Source organism: Musa acuminata, chromosome BXJ1-1 (assembly GCF_036884655.1).
Source record: "Musa acuminata AAA Group cultivar baxijiao chromosome BXJ1-1, Cavendish_Baxijiao_AAA, whole genome shotgun sequence".
Taxonomy (NCBI): Eukaryota; Viridiplantae; Streptophyta; class Magnoliopsida; order Zingiberales; family Musaceae; genus Musa; species Musa acuminata.
This window is the reverse complement of record NC_088327.1, coordinates 23,082,813-23,106,762: the sequence shown is the minus strand read 5'-3', so window position 1 is coordinate 23,106,762 and position 23,950 is coordinate 23,082,813. Positions and strand designations below refer to the sequence as shown.

Genomic DNA, 23,950 nt, shown 5'->3' with positions numbered 1-23,950 from the left:
CGAGTCAATAAACCGTGGCCGGTTTCAGGTTTCATTTACTGCATTCTTCTTTTTCCCTTGTTTGAGTTCTGCAGCCTTCCATCTATTAAAATGGTTTGTAGTTAAACTAAGCAATTTGATAGATGCAGACAACTTCATGTTTTGGTTGTCTCATTCTATTTGTTCCTATCTACTGCTAATATCCTATGCCAATTTAATGTATTCATGCAAAGCTAAAAAAAAAACTTATAGATATGCCGACATTGTTAGTCTTCATCAATTGATTGTTATAATGAACTCAAATTGATATTAATATTAGAAACATAACTTGTCAAACAATCATCGTTAGTAAAATGTGACAGTATAAAAATATGAATAAATGTCTTCATTACGATTGTTGTTGTTGCTAATTAAAACAACTAGGACATGATAATTCCAACCATTACAGTCGAAATTTAAATTGTTTGCAATTTAAATTATTTGCAGTAACAGTCGAAATTTCAACCATTACAATCGAAGCTGTTGTGATTATTGTTTGCAATTCCTAATATCACATATGGTAAAAAGTTTAAATTGACATGATAATTCTAGTAGAAACATTTAAGTCATGAAATGCTTATTATAACATCACGACAATCATCATGATGATTAGCTTGTTAGCAAATTGCTTCATGGTTCATGCTACATGGATATTTCACCTGCAAAAACTTTCTTATAAATTGTTATTTGTGATGCTTTAGTCATATGTTGAGGCTTATCTTTCTTTTATTTTATGATCAAGGCACATTTTTTCTTTTGTTCATTAGGGACAAAGAGGCTCAGAGGATTCATGCTTCACTTATTGGAATTTGAGAATCATGTTCATTCATCTTTTCTTTAAAACTATTATATTAGTCCTTTACTAGAAAATATATTTAGGGGTTTCTCAAATTTTATTATTGAATAGTCTATTTGTTTACTTACTTCTCATTCTTCTTTAACTTCTGGCTTGCCCCTCAACATTCTATAATATTTCTTGCGAACTATTGGCAATTACTCTATAGGAATTGTGACTTCTATTACTCTCTGTTATATTTATGTAAGAAGGAAAAAAGAGACATTAACTAATTCTTGAATTGCATTCTAGATATTCATTTGTCACCAGAGCATTCATCAATAATAATTTTACACATCTCAATTCCTTTAGCTTTTGCTTTTTCTTGTTTATTTGTGTGCTTTCAGTTTGCACTTTTCTGTAAAAATATATTGCAAACTAATATTTAGCTCATTTTTCCATCATTTTAAAACTAAAGAATTATCATACTAAGAATGTAGGTTTGTCCAAAGAAAGCCTACCTCGTTGGAGTTGAATATAAAGGCACTAAAGATAATACTTTTTCTGTTGATTAATCACTTGAATAATTTGCACAATTAGCTTATACTGCTCCACTTATCAAAAACATGGTTTTTAATTTCGATGTGTACTGCCCGGTATAGGCAGTACGTATTGGTCCAAGAGCCTCTCGACGCGCGGACTGCCTGCTATCAGTCGGTGCCAAATTTTTGGCCCCGTATCGCCTGATACAGGGTTGTATTGGGCAGTAACAATCGAAATTTCAACCATTACAGTAAAATTTCAAAGAAAGCCTACCAACTTTTAGTACCAACTTTTACTATCAAGATTCACGATTAAAACTGCGTTCGTATGTTGAAATCTGATTTCGACGTAATGGTCGTTTCGTGCAGATAATAACTTTGAAAGCTTATGGAAACGTATTTGAAGTAAAGTAAGGAAGACAATTTGCAGTTAAGATAAATAGCACAAAGGAAATGCAAACCAGATTTTAGAGTGGTTCGGTCAAACGTAACCTACATCCACTTTCGGCTTCCTCCTCCGACGAGGTCACCGGTGTCTACTAGAGGCCTTCCTTCAATAAGCGAAGGCCAACCACATTTTACACCTTTTCTCCTTTTGACGGGCTTAGGAGACAACCCTTACAGATTTTCACTCCTATCTTGAATGATCAAAACTTAGAATAAGAGAGGGAGAAGAACTTCTAGCATTTTACAATACTTTTAAGCTCTCAAATTCTCAGAATAAATGTAAGCTTTCGGTTACCCTTTCATGCAGAAAGGGTGGGGTTTATATAGGCCCCAATCAGTTTGAATTTGGAGCAAAGTGTCATCTCTCGGTTTTTCGGGGTCCTGGCAGTACTACCGCTATAACTGGGCGGTACTACTGCTTGTCATCTGTCACTATCCTTTTGATGTCATATCAATTCAATAAGAAGCTAACCATAACTCTCGATTTCCTAAGCATCACCTGTGTTCATATCAGTTCCTAAAAAAACTCAAAATGACATTACAGTTTATTAGTAAAAAAAAAAAAAAAAAAACACAGATTGTACGTACATTAATAAGAAAAATTGTTAATACTTAAGACACTTCAAATTGTTCATGTATTCAAAAATAAGATCTATCATGGGCCTTGTATATTTATGTTCTTTTGGTATCCTTTTTTGTGCATAAATTCATCATTTTGCTCGATTTGAATTGGACAGGCATTAGTCCAAGCTAGGTATAACCGAATTTAGTTTGCTTGAAGTTTTCTGTATTATATAAATGACAGTGCTCATGGTCATTAAAATGTTATCTAAAAGCTATGTCTTTATTTATTACTCAGTCATGGATTTGTTTTAATAGCATAGGATGTACCGATGTAGCAGTTGGTGTATATCACCATATTGATGGGCCAGTCATTTTTTCAAAGGGAAGTATAAGTTCACATTTACAGGAAAACATGGGAATTAATTGTAATGGATTGAAGAGTACATAACTATGATAGACTATTTGCCTTCGAAAAAGTCAAGACATTTGACTTAAAACAAGTACACTCTTTGGGATTAATCTTCAATTGAGGCCCTCCTAAGATCAGTTAGAATCTGGTCATTAGCCTTTCTTGAATGTTGACTTTCACAAAATGATTAAACATGGCAACTGCCTAGCGATCCCTAAGTACAGATGATTACATACGATTACATACTTAAACTAGTTGAAAGAAAATATGGCTTCATGACATGATTAGTTTAATGCAAATATGGCTTTACATATTTAGAATGATTGCCATTAGACGAAGCATGGAAAAGGACTCTAACAAAAAGTAGAGGTCTCTTCGATTCAGTTAAAATTGGATTTTAGTCTATAAGCTTGAAAAAAGATTGGGGTGCTAGGACATAGGGTTCTATATTCGTGAAGGATATTGACTGCTTGTCTTTCCTTTTCTACAGCGGATTTTATGCCACGTCCAAATTTTTGCACTCTGTAAATGGTTGGTAGTTACCATTCCTGTTGAGTATTATGAATTTTCTAGGGGCATAGAATGGAGTATTCCATACATTCATCTCCCATGGGAATCGAGCTCCAGCAATTCATTTATTGAAAATTCAACGTTTACACTTGGGGCTTATTTTGAAATATGGGAAAGAAGCAAGTTGAGAACTTTTAAATCCCCATTGACTACAAACCAAATCCTGGGAGTGGACCCTTCTGTACATGGAAAGCCACTTATGCCAGGGGAATACATGTCATTTCTTGAGGTCAGATTTTCCTGTCTTCACAAATTTTCGCTAATGTCTGTAGTAACTTGTATTCCAATTGAATCATTTTTTGATTGTATGCTTGCAGAATCAGAACTTTAATCCTGAAGCTGAATTCATTATGATTTCACAAAATTCAGATAGGTAGGTCAAACAGAGGCAAGGCATATTTTGTGTTTTTTTCCTTATGTCCTGCTTAAATCAAGATTGTCCTGCTAACTGTTGAGAAAAATAATTAAGTTCCACCATGTGATTTTTTTAAAAAAATTAGACAAATGAGTTTACCGGTATATTTTTACTGAATATGTAATCATACCAAATTTAGTATGTAAAGAACTCAAGCAGATTTTATCGCAACAGGTGGAAGCATTTTGGTAGAAACATGTTCTGGTTAGCTATATTTGGTGGTGGGCTGACCTTGCTCCATGTGGCAATTCTTTGCCTTTTGAAATTGAGGAGGGATTCAGAAAAGCAAGAAGAGTATGGAGCTCTGGTGTTCCCAAGGTTCGAATTAATTTTGGTTATGCTTGCATTACCATGTATATGCCAGGCATCTGCTGCTTTAATTAAAGGTAACTGCAGCTAAACATAAATTCCTTTTTCATCTTAATCAAGCGTAGCAAAGATATTGGTAGAGATGTGCTTATTTTCGGTAGAGAAATTGATTATAATTTACTGGAGATTGATCAATTTTCCTGTCATATTTTAACTTAATCCACATAACAACTATGCCTCAGCTAACATCACTTTTAATTTGTATAACATTCTTCAAAAGTCGAGATCGTTCTGATATTTGAATCACTTCTAATTGACTTTCTTCTTCTCTTGTCGAAACAAGGGAAAACATCTACAGCTATTGTTGTTGGAGTTGTACTCCTGGGTATCTCCACATCCTTCCTTATCTCCTTGCTGCTGTTCCTCTCAATTGGCATCACAATGGCTAAGCTTCTGCAGTACAAAGAAGTTCATCAAGAGGGGCAAGAGTTCCATTGGTATCAAGAGTTTATCCGTGTAACTCTTGGTCCCGGGAAAAGAGGCCAATGGACTTGGACAGATCAACATAAATCAATTAATCAAACAAAACTAGGTCCATTATTCGAAGACCTCAGAGGGCCACCATAGTACATGTTGACACAAATTTCTAGTGAGGGGAATCAAGCAAAACATGAAGACCAAGACCGAATCATTGCTTCTGAAGATGAGACTGAAGATGCAGAAGCCCCGTTTTCTCCAGAAACTCTTTGGCATCCTCCGAATTTACTATACACTTCTGGAATCAATTAAACGTGTCTCTCTTGGAATTTTGGCTGGTGCTTATTCATCAAATAGGCCTTATAGGATTCCAACCCTCATTATTTTGTCCATCACCTCTTTCCAACTTTTTTTCCTTGTCTTGAAAAAGCCCTTTATTAAAAAGAAGGTGCAGTTTGTTGAGATTATCTCAGTAGCTGGTGAAGTGGGTTTATATGGGGCTTGCCTTGCTCTATTGGAGAAGGATTTCTCTAGTGCTAATGAGAGGAGAATATGGTTTTTCATGCTGGCAATGTTCATCATCATGTTTACTGCACAACTGGTCAACGAATGGTATGTCTTATATCGCCAAGTTATTCGACTGAGCGCAACTAGGAACTCATTCTCTTCAGGATTAAAAAGAGCTCTTGGTGGACTTTTACTAATCGTGCTACCCACAAGGCTGTCAACAAATCTGAACAACCAGTTATCCTCCAGAAATGGAGAAGGAGACAGTGGAATTACAGTTACTCCCATCGGTCAAGTCCAAAGAACTTCAGGTACAAGTGAAGGGTCATGGCTGAGACAACTAAGAGAGGATGCAAAGACTAGCTTCAGTAGAGAAGATGCAGGAGCTCCTAATGACCCTTCAAGCAGCATGTACCAGAGAAGTGTTTTTTGGAGTGGAAAGAGAAGCAGAAGCTCTTCTGTAACATCATCATCTGACTCCAAGTCAAGGGGGGACGGCAAGCTGAAGTTAAGAGGGTTGTATAAGGATTTGGAGAACATTTTCTCATCAAAGTGATCTAGTAATTGATCAACTCATTCAATTTATGTGAGTTCAAAGCTCATACGAGCGTCGATGGAGAAGTGGATCCTGATCTTATTCAAAGAATAAAAATAGGTATTTGCACAGATATATGGTGTTTGGGGTCTAGGATCATGTCAATGGTCACTAATTGAAGGGAATAAAGCCTATAAACGAAATCCCGATTTCTGTCAGTGCTTCATACTTCATAGCTTATTGCTATTATCGATTTTCAACTTTTGTTATGCTACATCTGGTCTGAGCCTTCTTCTCATTTGATAGTTTGTCTAATCTGACATGTTTTCTATAGGAAATGTTGTTTCATTAAAAGCATCAGAAGATAATCTTGTACTGTCTATCTGAATCCGGTACAATGTATAGTTGAAGGGAATGAAAACTACAAACCAAATGCATATTCATTTTGTATTAAGAGTGTAATTTTTTATGTATATGCTTGTGATCTTGGTTTAAATAGTTTAATTTTTTATGAACCCAAGAATGATGGGGTTATAATAATAGAATTTAATTTGGCTAGATGATATCTGATTGGTGGTTGAGGATTGGTTCTTTAGCAAGGTACAGAATGTATCAAATTTTAGAAATAGCCAAAAGAAATGATTTGATTATCTTATTTGTTGAATTGAGAGATCCATGAATTAGTATTATGATTTATATAAATACAAATAATTTCATTAAAGGACCTGAGAAATTGATATTGTAATATTTGTGGAATCATCAAATACTTGCTGTTCCCCAACTGGATCACATCTGAAACTAGCTGAAAGGAATTTAGCCTATGAACCAAATGTAGTGTTTTGTTAGTGCTTTATATAGATTATTGTGTTGGAATATTTACAGGAAAACATAAAATTTCTCATATCCGTAATTAATTTTCTCTTTGATTTTATTTTATTTACCAATTGTTGTGTAATGAGGAGGCATACGAGCTTCATGCAAGATTTTTCATTTTTTACAAATGATAAATCAAGACAGAATTTGGACTCAAAACATTGCATGATTTATTCTTACGATCGGGATCAAAGCTAAGATTATTAGAGATATACCAATTTATTATTTTTTAGAAAATAATTTTTTGGAAAAGAAAATCATGTCAGTATTTAATAACCTTGCAGAAATAACAATTAACTATGCTATAAATTCGAATAAAATTTTTATTGTATATTCACTTGATTTCAACTTTTTATTTATATCAGATTATAAGTCAACATACTTGAACTTAAAAACTTTGCTTGCCTCAAACATTTATCTAATATTTCTTGGTAGTTTAAAAAATATATTTTTTTTTATATTTGGAAAAGATAATTAATGGAGTGAGGATATGAGAGTATAAAATTTTATAGTGGTCAAAAGGTAGTCAAAAACTTTGGTGGCCTTATAATAGCCAACCCAAAATAAGAGGTAGGAATTATTTTTTTCCTTTTATCCTTTCCTAAAATTAATAAAATTGTGTGATTCACAGAGTTATTTTTTTTATATGTGATTTTTCATTAAAAATAAGCCACAGTATGCAGCTTTGAATTCCTTTATCCTCTCAAAATAAAAGAAAAATCGAACAGCCGTGAAGTGACCACGTGGCACATTTAGGACCGATCGCATGCTTTACTCCGCCGCGTACAAATACCCCCCACCGCCCACCCTCGTCTCTCTACAATTGAGATTGGCATCGAGATTAGAGGGGAAGCTTCCAGACTACGTTTAGTTCATCGCTTCTATCGTCGGAAGAGAGAGAGAGAGGGAGAGGGAGAGAGAGAGAGAGAGAGGAGAGCATTTCGTCGAGCATGTCGGACAGCGGCGCCGTGATGGTCTACGGCAACGGCGCAGCCTTGACGGAGCCGAAGAAGTCGTCCACCTTCTCCATGAAGGTGGGGCTGGCGCAGATGCTGCGTGGCGGGGTCATCATGGACGTGGTCACGCCCGGCCCGCGTTGCCGAGGAGGCGGGCGCCTGTGCCGTCATGGCGCTCGAGCGTGTCCCTGCGGACATCCGCGCCCAAGGCGGCGTCGTCCCCTGGGCGGTGCCACCGTCGGCCAGGAATTCTGGGTCCGAATAGGCTGATCCATTCGGCCCAATTTGGGTCTGTCAAGGGCCTAATTGCTCTCAGATTAAGTTAATGGGATCACCTTCCATTTCTAACTTAATCTACATGCTAACTATGATATTTCTTAAGACATTTACGGCAACTTGCTCCGGTGTGTCAATCGCTTCTTCCGGTGAAGCTTCCGACGAACTTCCGGCGAACATCCGATGAACCTTCGGCGATGCTCCTGCGTACTTCCGACAAACTCCTAGACTTGCGACGATCCGCTTGGCGAGTTCCGACGAGCTTCTTTAGCAAGCTCTTGGACTTCTTGGATTTGTTCCCATAGAACCTCCGACGATCGTCCGGACTTCCATCGAACTCTCGAACCCCCAATGTGATCATGGTCTTAACTCCGGCATAACTCCTACTGCATGTCTTACTTCCATCGTAGTTAATCCTGCACATGTAAATCAAACTTCGATCTAGACAATTAATACTAAGCATTAATCAAGTTGTTCAGCATGTCATTGGTCCCTCGACGCTTCGTCCGATTCTTCGGCGCATCGTCCTCTCCTGCGGTCTATTGCCCAATCGGCCAGTTGACTCCGCAACTCCGATATCCTTAGCGCAATACCCGCTCTTCTTGGCTCGATGCCCGAATCCATGGCCCGAAGCCTTCTATCGATACGTCGACCGATCCACCGGCCCGACTTCCAATCTTCCGAAATGTTCCTCCGGCCCAACATGATTTTTCCTACTTTAATTGTCTCATCCTGATTGAAGCATCCTACGTCACTCAAAATGTAGATTAAAACATCAACACAATTATCAATTTGTTTCATCATTAAAATATGAGATTCAACAATCTCCCCCTTTTTTATGATGACAACCAATTGATGACGGAGTTAAACTTCACTCCCGGAGTTTAAACAAACTCCCCCTATCAATATGCCATATTGATAGAACCTTGAATTCAAACTGAATTCAAGTCATTGCAATATTCATCATGAATACTTGCAACACGTCATCATGAATTTATGCATAAACTTATGCATAACATCATACTTCTCCCCTTTTGTCATCAACAAAAAGGAGAAGTTCAACTATTCTTGTGTTTGGAATATAAGTTTAACTTATTGCATGAAAAAAATAATATCAAGTCTTATCATCATGTAGTTTTGAAGCTAGAAAATTTAGCAAGTGTTACATCATGCTTAGACCATTCAAGCTATCAATTTTTAGATATGCAAGTTTTACAACATACAAGATAGCACTTTTGCCTCTTTTGAGATAGCAACTTCTATATCATGCACGCTAGCAAATTAGAGATGTTCAAGAAGGCAACTCTTGCTTCTTGAAATATATAAATTTTGTCAACTTTGCTAGATTCGTAAGTTATCATGTTTTGCTTCTTGAGATAGGCAAGATAGCACTTTTGTAATTTTTGTTTCTTAAGATGTTCAAGATAGCAAGCTCTACATCTTGCAAGCTTGCAATGTTACAACATTTTAGAACATGCAAGCTAGCAATTTGGAGATGTTCAAGAAAGCAACTCTTGCTTCTTGAAATATGTAAGTTTGTTAGATGTGCACGTTAGCATGTTTTGCTTTTTCTTGAGATTTCAAGCTAGCAACTCTTGGTGATGTTTCAAGATAGCAATTTCTTCTCAACATGTGTAATTTAGCACACATTGCTTCTCTTGAGATTTACAAGCTAGCTAACTGTAACATCCCATTAGTCCCACATCGGAAGTGGGCAATGTGTATGATTAGCTTATAAGGGCCTGATGAGTGTACTACATTAACTCCCGCTTAAGTATTTTGGTCCGTGGTTGAAGGACCAAAATGAAGTTATCAAAGTTGACCTAGCATTTGGGCAGGATGAGAGGGCTCGAGTAGGAAAGGGCTACCCGTGGATGGAGTCAGAGAACTCATCGCGGCGTATGAGTGTACTACGTTAACTCCGCTAGGAATAACATTACAATAGTGTAATTCATTTCCCTTTACTATAATCTTCAAATCACGATAAGGGTTAAGTATCAATCTTATTTGTGCATCCTTATATTTTCAAATTAAAACATGCACATTTTCAAAACCTTACATTTCATTTTTTTTCATGTATGATATTAAAAATAAATCAATTATCACTGCAACTCATCATGCATATTACTAAAATGTAAAATCATCAAACATGAAACAAATATTTATTTTTATTTTTGCAAGGATCAAATCCATTTTTGCAAGCATCAAGCTTCATTTTTGCAAGGATCAAGATATGTATGTGAATCAAATCCTTGCAAATGTTAAAAAAGATCTTCCTTTTTTAAAAAGGAATTTATAAGAAGGAATCATTTTATCAAATCCATTTCTCGAAAAAAATATTTTTCACACGATAAGTCTATGAGAGATGCATTTGTTAATTGATTCCATATGTCAAAAATTAATGATATGAAACAAACTCGATATGACATATGCTTATGAAAGCTACATTAAGTCCGGAAGAGAAATACTAAATCATGTTAGGATTAAGAAAATCCTAAAATGAAATTTAACACTTTCATGTATTCGGTCATGGTTTTGCTATAGATTTTCAAACACAATCAGAAGATAAAACATGCTCATCATCATGAAAATTTTTGTATCCAAAACACATAATTTCCAACATGTTCTTAAGGCATGTAATAGTATAAAATTCTCATTATAGCAATTATATCCTACCATGCATGATCAGAATTTCTCCCCATTTTATCATTGTAAACGAGAAAGAAGAAAGAAAGAACAAAATAGTGTAAAATATTTTAATCATTTCAAGGCATACAAGCCATAAATATAATCACATCATGTCATGAAAGATAAAATCACTTGAATACCAAAAGACATGATTAATTTTGACATATCTCCTCTTTAAATAAAAAATGAAAGGAATTCTTAGGAGATTATGACATAGATAAAATTCATTCAATCTTGTATGAGAACAAGATATTAATTTAAGCATATAAAATTTCTCAATTCATTATGAATCATAAAAAAAATGTGGTTCCGAAAAATCATGATTCATTTAGAAAAAATTTCTCTTTAGTACACGACAAGAAGAAATATAGCAATGATACCAATCATGATTCATTTGGATGGTAGATGGCAAAAAGAAACATTGAAGATAAAAGATCTCGATTTTTATAGAGTAAATCTCAAGTTTTAAATCTAAAAAAATCAAGATAAAGCCCATTCAAATTCAAATCATCAAATCAAAATCATTTTCAAGAGATTCATAAAAAGATAAAATAGATTCATCAAAGTCAATAAGATAGAGAAAAAGAATTTAAAAAAAAATGCTTTTCTCTATTTAGTTGTTTCATACAAGCATACCTTTGTCCTTTTTGTGCCAAAAAGAATATATATCATCAATCGTTTAGGATTGAAAAATAAATTCCATCATAAAAACCATCAATATCAATAAACCACAAAAATAATCATATAGAACTTTAAAATTTCATGCATAAAATAAAATCATCAATCATGGTATTAAAATATCATTATGTATTATTAAATCATCAAGCATGATTTCATATTTTCAATCAAAAATCATTTTGTTTGTTTATCATAAGATATGCATTTTTCATGATTATTTTTAAAATCATCGGAAAGGTAAGCATAATCCTAATTCATTAGCATTTTCATTATATTATTTAAACTTACAATTTTCAAGAAAATTAATTTTATACTAAAAAAGAAAATACATTATAGAAAGCATCATGTAATTTCAAAATAAATTAAGGGGGTTTTGATTACCTCATCGTTGAATGTCGTTAAGGCGTAGTTTGTCACCTCGCCTTTCTTGATTTTCTCCTCGTCTTTTGGAGGAGCTCGATTCATCCCACTTTGTGTTCTTCTTCTTGCATTCAAAGCAAGTAGTTCCGTTCTTTTTGTTCTTAAATTTTTGTTTCTTTAATTTTTTAAATTTCTTAGTGAGTAGTTCTTGTTCACCATCACTGGAGCTTATGCTCGAGTGGTCTTCAAATGTTCTATGTCCCAAATCATTCTTGTTCTTTGGAAGGTGATTTTGTTCATCATGTGCATTGTGCACCATTTCATATGTCATCAATGAACCGATAAGTTCTTCAAGTGGAAAAATATTTAAATCTTTTGTTTCTTGTATTAGCGTTACTTTTGATTCCCAAGCTTTAGAAAGTGATCATAAAACTTTACTAACAAGTTCAAAATTCGAGAAACATTTGCCAAGAGTTTTTAAACCATTAGCGATATCCATAAAACAAGTGTACATGTCAACAATAGTTTCGCTCGGCTTCATTCGAAAAAGCTCAAAATCATGCATTAAAAAGTTGATTTTCGAATCTTTAACTCTAGAAGTGCCTTCGTGTGTGATTTCAAGAGTGTGTCATATGTCGAAAGTCGTTTCGCACAAAGAAACCCGATTTAATTCATTTTTATCTAAGGCGCAAAACAAGGCATTCATAGCATTTGCATTTAGAGAAAACGTCTTCTTCTCCAAATCATTCCAATGGTTCATTGAAAGGGCAAACATTTCAAATCCGTTTTCAACTATATGCCATAAACCATGATTCAATGAAAGCAAGAAAACTCTCATTCGAGTTTTCCAATAAGTGTAGTCCGTCCCATTGAAGAAAGGAGGACGAATGAGAGAGTGACCCTCTTGATTGTCGAAAAGAGTCATTTTTCTTGGGTGTTAATCCAAGTGAGAAATAACGAGGCTCTGATACCAATTGTTAGGATCAAGAGCACTAAGAGGGGGGGGTGAATTAGTGCAACGAAAATTTTTCGACGATTAAAACTGCATTCGTATGTTGAAATCCGATTTCGACGTAAAAGTCGTTTCGTGCAGATAATAACTTTGAAAGCTTACGGAAACATATTTAAAGTAAAGTAAGGAAGGTAGTTTGCAATTAAGATAAATAGCACAAAGGAAATGCAAACTAGATTTTAGAGTAGTTTGGTCAAACGTGACCTACATCCACTTTCGGCTTCCTCCTCCGGCGTCACCGGCGTCTACTAGAAGCCTTCCTTTAATAGGTGAAGGCCAACCACCTTTTACACCTTTTCTCCTTTTAACGGGCTTAGGAGACAACCCTTACAGATTTTCACTCCTCTTTTGAATGATCAAAACTTAGAAGAAGAGAGGGAGAAGAACTTCTAGCCTTTTACAACACTTTTAAGCTCTCAAATTCTTAGAATAAATGTAAGCTTTCGGTTACCCTTTTATGCAGAAAGGTTGGGGTTTATATAGGCCCCAATCAGTTTGAATTTGGAGTTGAAAAGTGTCATCTCCCGATTTTTCGGGGTCCTGGTGGTACTACCGCCTGTCATCTATCACTTAGTGGTACTACTACTCAGTCTGGGCGGTACTACCGCCTGACATTACTCGGAGACCGAGCTCAGGCGGTACCATCGCCTGACAAGGGCGGTACTACCGCCAAGAATTCCTGGGAGACCAAGTCTCTTGGGTGGTGTCACCGTCGGCCAGGAATTCTGGGTCCAAATGGCTTGATCCATTCGACCCAATTTGGGTCTGTCAAGGGCCCAATTACCCCCAGATTAAGTTAATGGGATCACCTCCCATTCATGACTTGATCTACATGCTAACTATGATATTTCTTAAGACATTTACGACAACTTGCTCGGGTGTGTCAATTATGGTAAAAAAGGTTAAAATGTTGCCGGCTATAGATGTCAGATTTTAAGTTGGGGGGAAGTAGTCCTATTGTACCGTTTAAAAAATAAGCTCATGGTGACATCTATATGAGTGGAATATTGAACAATACATATATGAAATTTCACATTGTCTCTAAGAGCAGGGTTTGATGTCTCCTCTAATGTTGTGTTACGTTTGCCTGAAATTGGTGTTCCAAAATCATTGTCAAAAGGTTTTGTGTCCTTTTCCAATATTTGTGATATTTCTTTATTGTATTATCAGTTTTGTGTATTTTTGGAATAAGATAAAGATACTTATATAGGTCATTAGAATCCAAAAACAAAGCCAAAAAATCTTGGATCCTTTTCTTATATACGTGTTCTGTTGCATCTTTCTGGTGTGTCCTTGCATGTGATAACATATGGTTCTATAGTTTATTATACTCTAAAACAATTAAGTGCTACTTATGGTTATGGATATATATGATTATATTTTAGGATTATTTAGATACTGCAGAATTCAGATCATATCTTCAACCTCCTAAAGGACAAATGGAAGTTATCTTGATGAATTACATTTTCAGTATTCTGGAATGTACATTTCTACATACATAGACATTAAGATATCGACTTAATCTAGCTTGTTACACTATAATATTTTTTCATGATTGTATTATGCTTCAATCTGCTGATCACAATAACTTAAATAACATTCTTTTGGTCGATGTACTTCAGGATCTAGATTGTTTGGAACATGCCAAATACAACACTAGCAATGATGTGGAGTATCTGAAAACATAAAAACATTTGTGAAGCAGTTGCTCTACAATCCTAGACTTCTATCTGCATGTCCCGCAGCTTTTGTTGAAGCAAAGCTCTGTCAAGTTGAACAAGAACGTGAGCTGAATTAGCAGATTCAAAAACAGCCTTGAAACTTTATGTTCACATTATGAACTTGATTGTTTTGTTTAATTGTGTGGATGTGCCTGTTAAATTTATGAAATTTGTTTGCATGTTGTAGTGTCGTGATGGCCTATGTAGGATGTGAGAAATGTCGACTGTGGGAAAATCTTCAAACTCAAGGTTTAGTTCTTGTTTCCATTTACAGTCTAAAACCATTTATACTAGCCTTTGTCAAGGTTTCACATGTTCATTTGCTAGGTTTCTCCCGAAAAGTCATAAATCAGAAAACAATTTGTGGTTCATTCTATGATTGACATTTCATATCTTGTTGAATACTGGTGGTGAATTCTTGGGTAGATTTTTGTTTTTCTTTTGACCTTTTTAATTAATATATCTCATATATAAAATATAGATATTATTGTTGCTAGTGTTCACAACATGGCAGGTTAGCCTTATAGTTGCACTCTCTGGAAAGTTATTTTCACAGTGGAAACTTAATATTGCTCTTAAGGTAAATTTGGTAAATTTTTTTTTTTTTCACGAAAAGCTTTTTTTGTTTATTTTTTATGAAACATCCCTTCATAATTTTTTCTTTTTACCTTTTTATCTCTGTATAAACCTGTGGATTTTAGACCACCTATTCAAGTGTGTAGTTTGGTTTAGTAAATGTCTTTTGTACTATCAGTTTTGTGTATTTTTTGCATGAGATAAATATACTTATGTAGGTCATTAGAATCCGAAAACAAAGCCAAAAAATCTTGGATCCTTTTCTTATATACGTGTTCTGTTGCATCTTTCTGGTGTGTCCTTGCATGTGATAACATATGGTTCTATAGTTTATTATACTCTAAAACAATTAAGTGCTACTTATGGTTATGGATATATATGATTATATTTTAGGATTATTTAGATACTGCAGAATTCAGATCATATCTTCAACCTCCTAAATGACAAATGGAAGTTATCTTGATGAATTACATTTTCAGTATTCTAGAATGTACATTTCTACATACATAGACATTAAGATATCGACTTAATCTAGCTTGTTACACTATAATATTTTTTCATGATTGTATTATGCTTCAATCTGCTGATCACAATAACTTAAATAACATTCTTTTGGTTGATGTACTTCAGGATGCAGAGATTGTTTGGAACATGCCAAATACAACACTAGCAATGATGTGGAGTATCCGAAAACATAAAAATATTTGTTAGGTAGTTGCTCTACAATCCTAGACTTCTATCTGCATGTCCCGCAGCTTTTGTTGAAGCAAATATCTGTCAAATTGAACAATAGCGTGAGCTGAATTAGCATATTCAAAAACAGCTTTGAAACTTTATGTTCACATTGTGAACTTGATTGTTTTGTTTAATTGTGTGGATGTGCCTGTTAAATTTATGAAATTTGTTTGCATGTTGTAGTGTAGTGATGGACTATGGGAAAATCTTCAAACTCAAGATTTAGTTCTCGCCTCCATTTACCGTCTAAAACCATTTATATTAGTGTTAGAACCCTTGCAGATTCTAAACTTGGGGTTGATCTCTTTAGGGGATCGGCCTCCTTGGAACTCTATAGGGGTTCCTCCCTCCAAGTTGTTGCTCAAAGGCTGCAGAAAAGATTCATCTATTGCTTATGAAAAGAGGAGGAATACTTGACTATTTATAGGGCTTCTAAACCCTAACTCCTAATAGGACTCCTACTCAAGACTCCTACTTCTAACCAACTCCTAATAGGACTCCTACTTAAGACTCCTATTCATTTACAACTCCTAATTCTTAAGACTCCTATTCCTTTACAACTCCTAATTCTTCTTTAAGAAACAACCTCCTAACCCTAGCCGGCCTCTTTACCTCTTTAATAGGTGTCGGCTTAGGTAGGTTTTACATGAATGTCCCTCTCAATTAGGACTCTCCTAGCTAGAGTCCTAACAGACCCGCCCTCTTCAAATCAGCCTTGTCCTCGAGGCTGACGATTCATGAATTCCGGGAATTTGATCTTCAAGTCGTCATAGTTCTCCCAAGTGGCATCTTTTGATAATAGGTTCGCCCACTATATTAGCACTTCAGTAGTGGGTTGTCATCGTTGAGTCACAATCCGTCGATCAATAATAGCACTTGGTTGGGTCTGGAGTTCTCCTTGCGTAGTCATATTTGGTGGGTGGCTTTGGGCTATCTCCAAGCACCTATTTACAATTTTTGTCTGGCCATCGGTTTGTGGGTGATATGTCGTACTCCTTTTCAATTTAATACCCTGCATATGGAATAACTTTGTCCAAAATCTACTTGTGAAGATGCAAGTAGAATTTGTCACAAGCATAATGCATCCCTTATAGTGCAATTCTTTTGAGTCCCAATTGTAATGAGCCACAGAGCTTGGTGCTTCGTCCAATTTTTTTTTTTATAATCTTACTAGTCTCTAAATCTTCCTGCCATTCTATCTTAATATCCTCAAGGAAGTCGCTGGTCGGAAGTGAAACGACCGAAACTTCAGCTTGCTCGGGTAGCTGCAAAAGCGCATCTACAAGAACATTCTCTTTCTCCTTTTTGTAAGTTGTTTCATAATCAAATCTAAGAAGTTTTGTTACCCATTTGTGCTGCTCAGGGGATGATATCTTTCGCTCCAAAAAGTACTTAAGGCTTTTTTGGTCGGTTTTAATTTGAAATCGTCGACTAATCAAGTAGGGTCTCCACTGCGTTGCTGCACGCACAATGGCGAGCATCTCCTTATCATATGTTGACTTATTTTGATAGGAGGGAGATAATGCATTGCTAGTGTATGCGAGTGGTCGACCATCTTGCATGAGAATGACTCCAATTCTGACTCCAGATGTGACGACCTCAATAATGAAGGGTCGGTTGAAATCTGGTAGTGTTAGCACTAGCGTCGTCGTCATGGCTGCCTTAAGTTTGTCGAAGGCAGCGGAGGCTCTGTCCGACCATTGGAAGACATCTTTTTTCAGTAAGGAAGTAACTGGTGCACTAATCTCTTCATAGTTTTTCACGAACTTGCAGTAGTAGCCTATTAAACCCAGAAAGCCATGTAGCAATTTTATGTTCCTCGGGGTTAGCCAGTTTTACATTACTCCAATTTTGAAGGGGTCTACTGCCACACCTTCCTCTGATATGATATGCCCAAGATATTCCACCTTCTTTTGAAGAAAGCAAAAATTCATAGTGGTTGTTGTGTATTCAAAAGGTGGTTTTCGGTATGTCTTCTTCGCATACTCGTATTTGATGATACCCGGATCGAAGGTCCAGCTTTGTGAAGATTTGTGCTCCCTTAGCAACTCATCTACTACTAGAATAGGGTATTTATCCTTGATGGTTATGCCATTGAGAGCTCGGTAATCAACACATAATCGCCATATTCCATCCTTCTTTCGTATGAGGAGCACCGGTGAAGAGTAGGGGCTGCAACATGACCGAATAACTCCTGTTTTGAGCATCTCTTTTACAATCCTTTCTATTTCATCCTTCTGGAGATATGGATACTGATATGGCTGAGCATTTGCTGTAGATATGCCTGGAAGAATCATTATACAATGATCATGCCGACGGGTAAGAGGTAGGTTGCACGGTTCGTCAAATATATCTGAAAATTCAGCAAGCAAAGGAAGTAGATTTGGATCTTCAAATTTTGTTGGCTCTCCCTTAGTTTGCTGCTCAAGTTGTACCAAAAAGCCGCTGCATACTTTATGCAAAACCTTCTCCATTTGTTGTGTGCAAATCGTTGTTATGTCGCCCCCACGTTTCCCGTGTAATGTCACCTATTTCTCCTTACTGTAAAATTTCATAATTAGTTTCATAAAATTCCAGGAAACATCGCCTAATATCATCAACCATTTAATTCTGAGCATGGCCTCATGATTGTTAAGAGGGAGAAGGAAGAAATATGCAATTATTTCTTGGTCTTGCAGCAATAGTTTCTCCTGCGGGCGCCTACGATCACAATTCAAAATCTGTCCATCGGTGACCTTAACATCAAACCTGCAGTGATTCTCGATAGGTAATGCTATCCGAACAGCAAGCTTACTATTTAGGAAGTTAGTAATACTGCCCATGTCGATGAGAACAGTGATCAGTTGTTGTTTGAGAAGGCCTCCAACTTTCATCGTTTGCGGGTTTGAGTAGCCAGCTAGTGTATGTACCGTAACTTCGGTCGATTGTGGCTCTTCTTCTGCATCTTCTTCTTCATGTTCAAGGCTCTCTTTTAGATGTTCAATGACCTCTTCTTCTATCGGTTCAATCATAAGAAGTTCCCCTTTACTACAGCGATGCTCACGGCTCCACGGCTCGTCACAATGCCAACATAACCCCTTCGCATATCGCTCCCGAAGCTCTTCTCTTGTTAACCTCTTTGGTGTAGGGACTTGGTCGATAGTAGGGGGGGCTAAGGGCTTCAATATTACTGGTTGAGGAGTGACCCTAGTCCTCCGAGCTTCATGGTTCAATTGCTCCTCTTGATGTCGTGCGAAAGAGATGGCTGGCATAAGCGTATACGGTTGTCGTGCTTTAACTTCTCCTCGGATCTCCGGCTTCAAGCCCTCAATGAAGGTCCTCAATAGCTGTTTTTGAGACCAATCATGAGTTTGATTAGATAACCTTTCAAACCTGGTTTGGTACTCCTGAATGGTAGAGGTTTATCGGATCTATGCTAGTTGTCCGTCAATATTTTCGTAATCGGTTGGTCTGAAGCGGATCAGCAGTCCTTCTTTGAATTGTCGCCATGAAAGGACTCCATAAGTATGTTCAAACTAGTCAAACCACTGTATAGCATCCCCTTCAAGATATATAGCTGCAATTTTCACCATAGATGCATCCGCGATTTTATGGTACCGAAAATATCGCTCCGCGCGCGAGATCCAACCAATTGGGTCTCCTTCTTCCCATCTAGGGAAGTCCACTCTCACGCATGGATAGTTGGGGTTGGTCATAGAGCTTCCCCTCTCTTGGAAGTCATATCTTTGGGCTTGGTGTGATTGGGCAAAGCTCTCTCCTTGATATGATTTCTTCGGGCTTAGTGGTCGGCCCAATCTGAGTTCGGTAAAGAGCGTCTGAATCTTATCCTTCATTCGCGCCTCTAAGGCTTCGAATTTAGCATTGATTGCCTCCTTAGATACCATAGTATATGCCTCCAAATCTATGATGTTAAGATCTCTCTTTTGTTGTTAGGTTAAAGGCATGTATAGGTTGAGAGAAGTGATGGTCGAAAGGGTTGGTGGATCGGTGGATGTAGGCTACGATTTAGGCTTGTTTTGTGGCTATTTTGGGTGCAGTTTGAGGGTGTGGTTTGGCAGAGTTTTAGGGTTGTGGATGAAAGTCTTGGATCTGTGGAAGATGGTAGCAAAGGTTTGACAGAAATCCGTGGAAGTTGCAGCAAGTATGTGCTGTCTTGTAAGAGTAGAATTATCGTCGAAGAAACAATAGTTTCTCGACGTAATTTCCACCAAAAACTTGAGAGAATTGAGGAGGGAATTGATAGCAAAATCACAGTTTATATGACAGCAAGGATATCTAATTTAATCAAGAAAATTTCAGTAGTATAACAGCAAGGAAATTGGTGCAAGTTGTAATTGGAGAATTGTCGTTGAAAAATTTCAGCGGGATACGATGAAAATTTGTAGCAACATAAAATCATTTTTAGAGATGAATTTTCTTAATAGATCAATCTTAGATGGAAGCCAAGATGATCTATGAAGTGTATAAGAAATTTCATTCAAAAAAGATTGCAAATAGATGGGTTAAGGCAACAATATGCGGCTGAAATTTTCTACAGCACAGATTTTTAGATATAGCAGATTGGACGTAAAAGATCAGTGGTTTATATTGAGAATTTTTTGATGAAACCAAAGGGAAATCCACTGTTAGGAAGTGTCAAAGCTATCATAAAAATTTCGTAGAGATTTGGATAGAAACAATATAGTATCAAGATCAAACAAACAGTGTTATGCGGTTGAAATTTTACAGTGCAGATTTTTAAGTATAGCAGATTAGACGTAAAAGATCAATGGTTTATATTAAGAATTTTTTGAAAAAAACAAAGGGAAATCTGCTGATAGGAAGTGTCAAAGATGTCATAAAAATTTCATAGAAATTTGGATAGAAAAAGCACAGTAGCAAGATCAAACAGATGGTGCTATGTGGTTGGAATTCTGCAATGTATTTTTCGTTGTAGAGATGAAAACTTTGTGACGAAAGGTTTATGCAGCAAAATAGGAACAGTTTTTTTTTTTTTGGATTTTCGAATAAGTATAACTAAATTGCAGCAGCAGTAAGGTAGGAAACCAGAACCTGTTGCAATTCACGGGGAGATCAAAGGATGATATGCAGTGGTGGAGATGACGGTAGAATTTGGCGACGATCTTTGAAGCAATTGTGGGAATTGCTTTGGGCGGTTGTGGAGGGTTGATGGATGGCAGTGGAAGGGCAGCGAGATGCCAAGAATGTTGCTCTGATACCAGGTGTTAGAACCCTTGCAGATTCTAAACTTGGGGTTGATCTCTTTAGGGGATCGGCCTCCTTGGAACTCTATAGGGGTTCCTCCCTCCAAGTTGCTACTCAAAGGCTGCAGAAAAGATTCATCTATTGCTTATGAAAAGAGGAGGAATACATGACTATTTATAGGACTTCTAAACCCTAACTCCTAATAGGACTCCTACTCAAGACTCCTACTTCTAACCAACTCCTAATAGGACTCCTACTTAAGACTCCTATTCATTTACAACTCCTAATTCTTAAGACTCCTATTCCTTTATAACTCCTAATTCTTCTTTAAGAAACAACCTCCTAACCCTAGCCGGCCTCTTTACCTCTTTAATAGGTGTCGGCTTAGGTAGGTTTTATATGAATGTCCCTCTCAATTAGGACTCTCCTAGCTAGAGTCCTAACAATTAGCCTTTGTCAAGGTTTCATATGTTTATTTGCTAGGTATCTCCCAAAAAGTCATAAATCAGAAAACAATTTATGGTTCATTCTATGATTGACATTGCATATCTTGTTGAATACTGGTGGCGAATTCTTGGGTAGGTTTTTGTTTTTCTTTTGACCTTTTTAATTAATATATCTCATATACAAAATATAGATCTTATTGTTGCTAGTGTTCACAACTTGGCAGGTTAGCCTTATAGTTGCACTCTCTGGAAAGTTATTTTTACAATGGAAACTTAATATTGCTTTGAAGATAAATTTGGTAAAAAAATATATATTTTTTTTCACGAAAAGCTTTCGTTTGTTTATTTTTTACAAAACATCCCTTCATAATTTTTTTCTTTTTAACTTTTTATCTCTTTATAAACCTGTGGATCTTAGACCACCTATTCAAGTGTGTAGTTTGGTTTAGTAAATGTCTTTTTACTAAACTTCAAAATAGGTTCAAAGTCAATTTAGGATATATATATATATATATATATATACACACAAAGTTTGTGCTACAAATAAGAGTTCATGGGCTTCGAAACAATCCAAGTACATAGGAGCGTAAAAACTTATAAAGATTGATATAATTATGTGCTAAACAATTAGAGTTTATATCAAAATGATTGAAGCGAATGACATATAATCATGAAGTTAAGGCTTTGATATCTAAAATAACATTCTTTAGAGTCCAAGGAGGATTGTAGTCGAAATTAATAATATTAATGAGTTGAAGTGAATCAATAAAAGCTTTAAAGTGATATAGATGGAGGAGCAAGGCTTACTTTAATCCCTCCAAAATTATTATTCCCTCGGCCATGATTGGATTGGAAACACAAGGAAAGCCACTAGCCATCAACAGGTTGCCTTCAGGATCTTTGAGGGCAAATCCACCACTTGTACCCATAGAAATAGGGCTATGAGAATGGTCACATTTCAAACTAAAAGGCGATATAAGAAGTGTTTTTCATTATTGCTAGTCCCCTCAGATCTTCTATAGCTAATAAAATTTTTAAAATGAACCATAGCCTTATAGAATAGGGATAGAAGAGTAGATTGATGATTGTAATTATTACGATATAACCAAGAAAGCTAAAGATAACTAGTAATAAAACTCCTAATCTAAAGTTCACCATGAACCTCTAAGTTTGTTCCTTCCTCTAACCAGGACTCTTCATCCTAGCTATTGAAGGATAGGAGGGAGTATGGAAGGCTTTTCATAACTAAGGACCAAATAGAGGTAGCAAATTATACTAAATAAGAAAATATTTGGAGAAGTCGATAAAGAGGTGACAAATCAAGTATAGTTAAGATAGGAAGTGCAAGATTTGGACAAATCGATCGGTTGTAGGTAGGCCCTTCTAAAAGTTTCCCAATGAAAGGTTTGATTTTGGGCAACTACAAGTTACCATAATGCCTTTCAACTTGTCTAATAATTTTTCTTATTCTAGTCATCCTCTTTAATAAATCTATATGCATCATTGGTGTTGATTAGACCTTTAGGGGTAAGGGTCCAGATCCATGCATCAGCATAGGGGACTTGGGGAATATGAATATGAAAAATACTTCAAATCAGAAGAGGGTGGAAAAGATCTTACAAAATAACTAAATTTCAGTTTCCTCTAATAATAAGATCGGATACGAGATCAATGTTCATAGCAACATTAATATTAAAGTAAGTGGGCCATCTACTCGAAGGAATATTACAAAGCCAAGGGTCATCTCAAACCTTTATGGTTCTACCAATATTGATGATTCTCTTAAGCCCGCTCTTAACAAGGGAAATCAAATGGCGAAGACCACACCTAGTCTTCAAGATTCTAACGTGTTTATAATAAATCTTTGAATATCATCATTTTTAGTTTGTTGTATAGTGGCCTAAAGTTTATCTTCATGGTTTAACATAGGAAGGATCCATTAGGCACCAATAGATTTCTTAACTACTAGAAGGTACCAATAAATGTTCTTAATGGGAGAACGTCTATATAAACGAGGGTTTTGGTCGCTGGACTCTATCTATCTCTCAAGTCTAAAGGATTTTCAACAACATCTAATGTGAGAGTTTTGAGCCTAGAAGTGCCAAAATACAAAGAGAAACCATTGTTGAAATTCTCAACAACAATGGCTAGAGGTACGCAATTTTCGTTCCCGTATTAGTTTTCTTGTGTTTCTATTATGATGGTTTAGAAACATATTTTTATATTAAATTTTCTAATAGTTGGTATCAGAGCGATTAACCTTTACCTTGATATGAAAGAGTTTTTATTTTTATGCCATGAATATGGATGGCTTGATTTCGGTTTTGTTTTTAAAACTTTTGATATATTTCATGTTGAAAATCATGAAAATATAACATTTTCAGTATTTTTAGTCGATAACTGCTCATATATTATATATGAATATTTGATTATATTAATTTATAATTTACCCACACGGATTATGAATTTGAATATAATTTGATAGTTTTATCATAAAGACCATTTGAAACTATTTGAATTAAAATATTAACCCATAGGCAATTTTTATGTCATGAGATTTATCTTTTGGAATGTTTAACATTGGTAAAACATGCAATTTAAACTATTAAGCCTCAAATTTTGACGTAACATATTTGATTTTATGTCGTTTCTCAAACTGTTAATTTCTTTAATATTTGATGTGACATTCCTAGGGTGATAACTATAAGATATGGAAGGAGTGGATTCTCCATTTAGAGCGGATGGATATTGATTATGCCATTAGGAAGGACGAACCACCTATAATCACTAATACCAATACTCTAGTTGAGGTCGCATTATATGAGCGATGGGAGCGATTCAATCAACCCAACGTGA

The 23,950-nt window shown here is 35.9% G+C and overlaps 1 protein-coding gene and 1 pseudogene across 1 annotated transcript; both read left to right on the top strand.

Moving 5' to 3' along the window:
* Positions 1 to 8: 8 nt before the first annotated feature.
* On the top strand, positions 9 to 6,024 carry LOC135677348 (uncharacterized; annotated as a pseudogene).
* Positions 6,025 to 7,266: 1,242 nt separating this feature from the next.
* On the top strand, positions 7,267 to 7,792 carry LOC104000030 (pyridoxal 5'-phosphate synthase PDX1-like 4). The gene is given in 2 exon segments (XM_018827313.2): positions 7,267 to 7,522; positions 7,524 to 7,792. Coding segments are annotated over 2 exon segments (270 nt in total). The 5' UTR covers positions 7,267 to 7,391; the 3' UTR covers positions 7,663 to 7,792.
* The last annotated feature ends 16,158 nt before the right edge of the window (positions 7,793 to 23,950 follow it).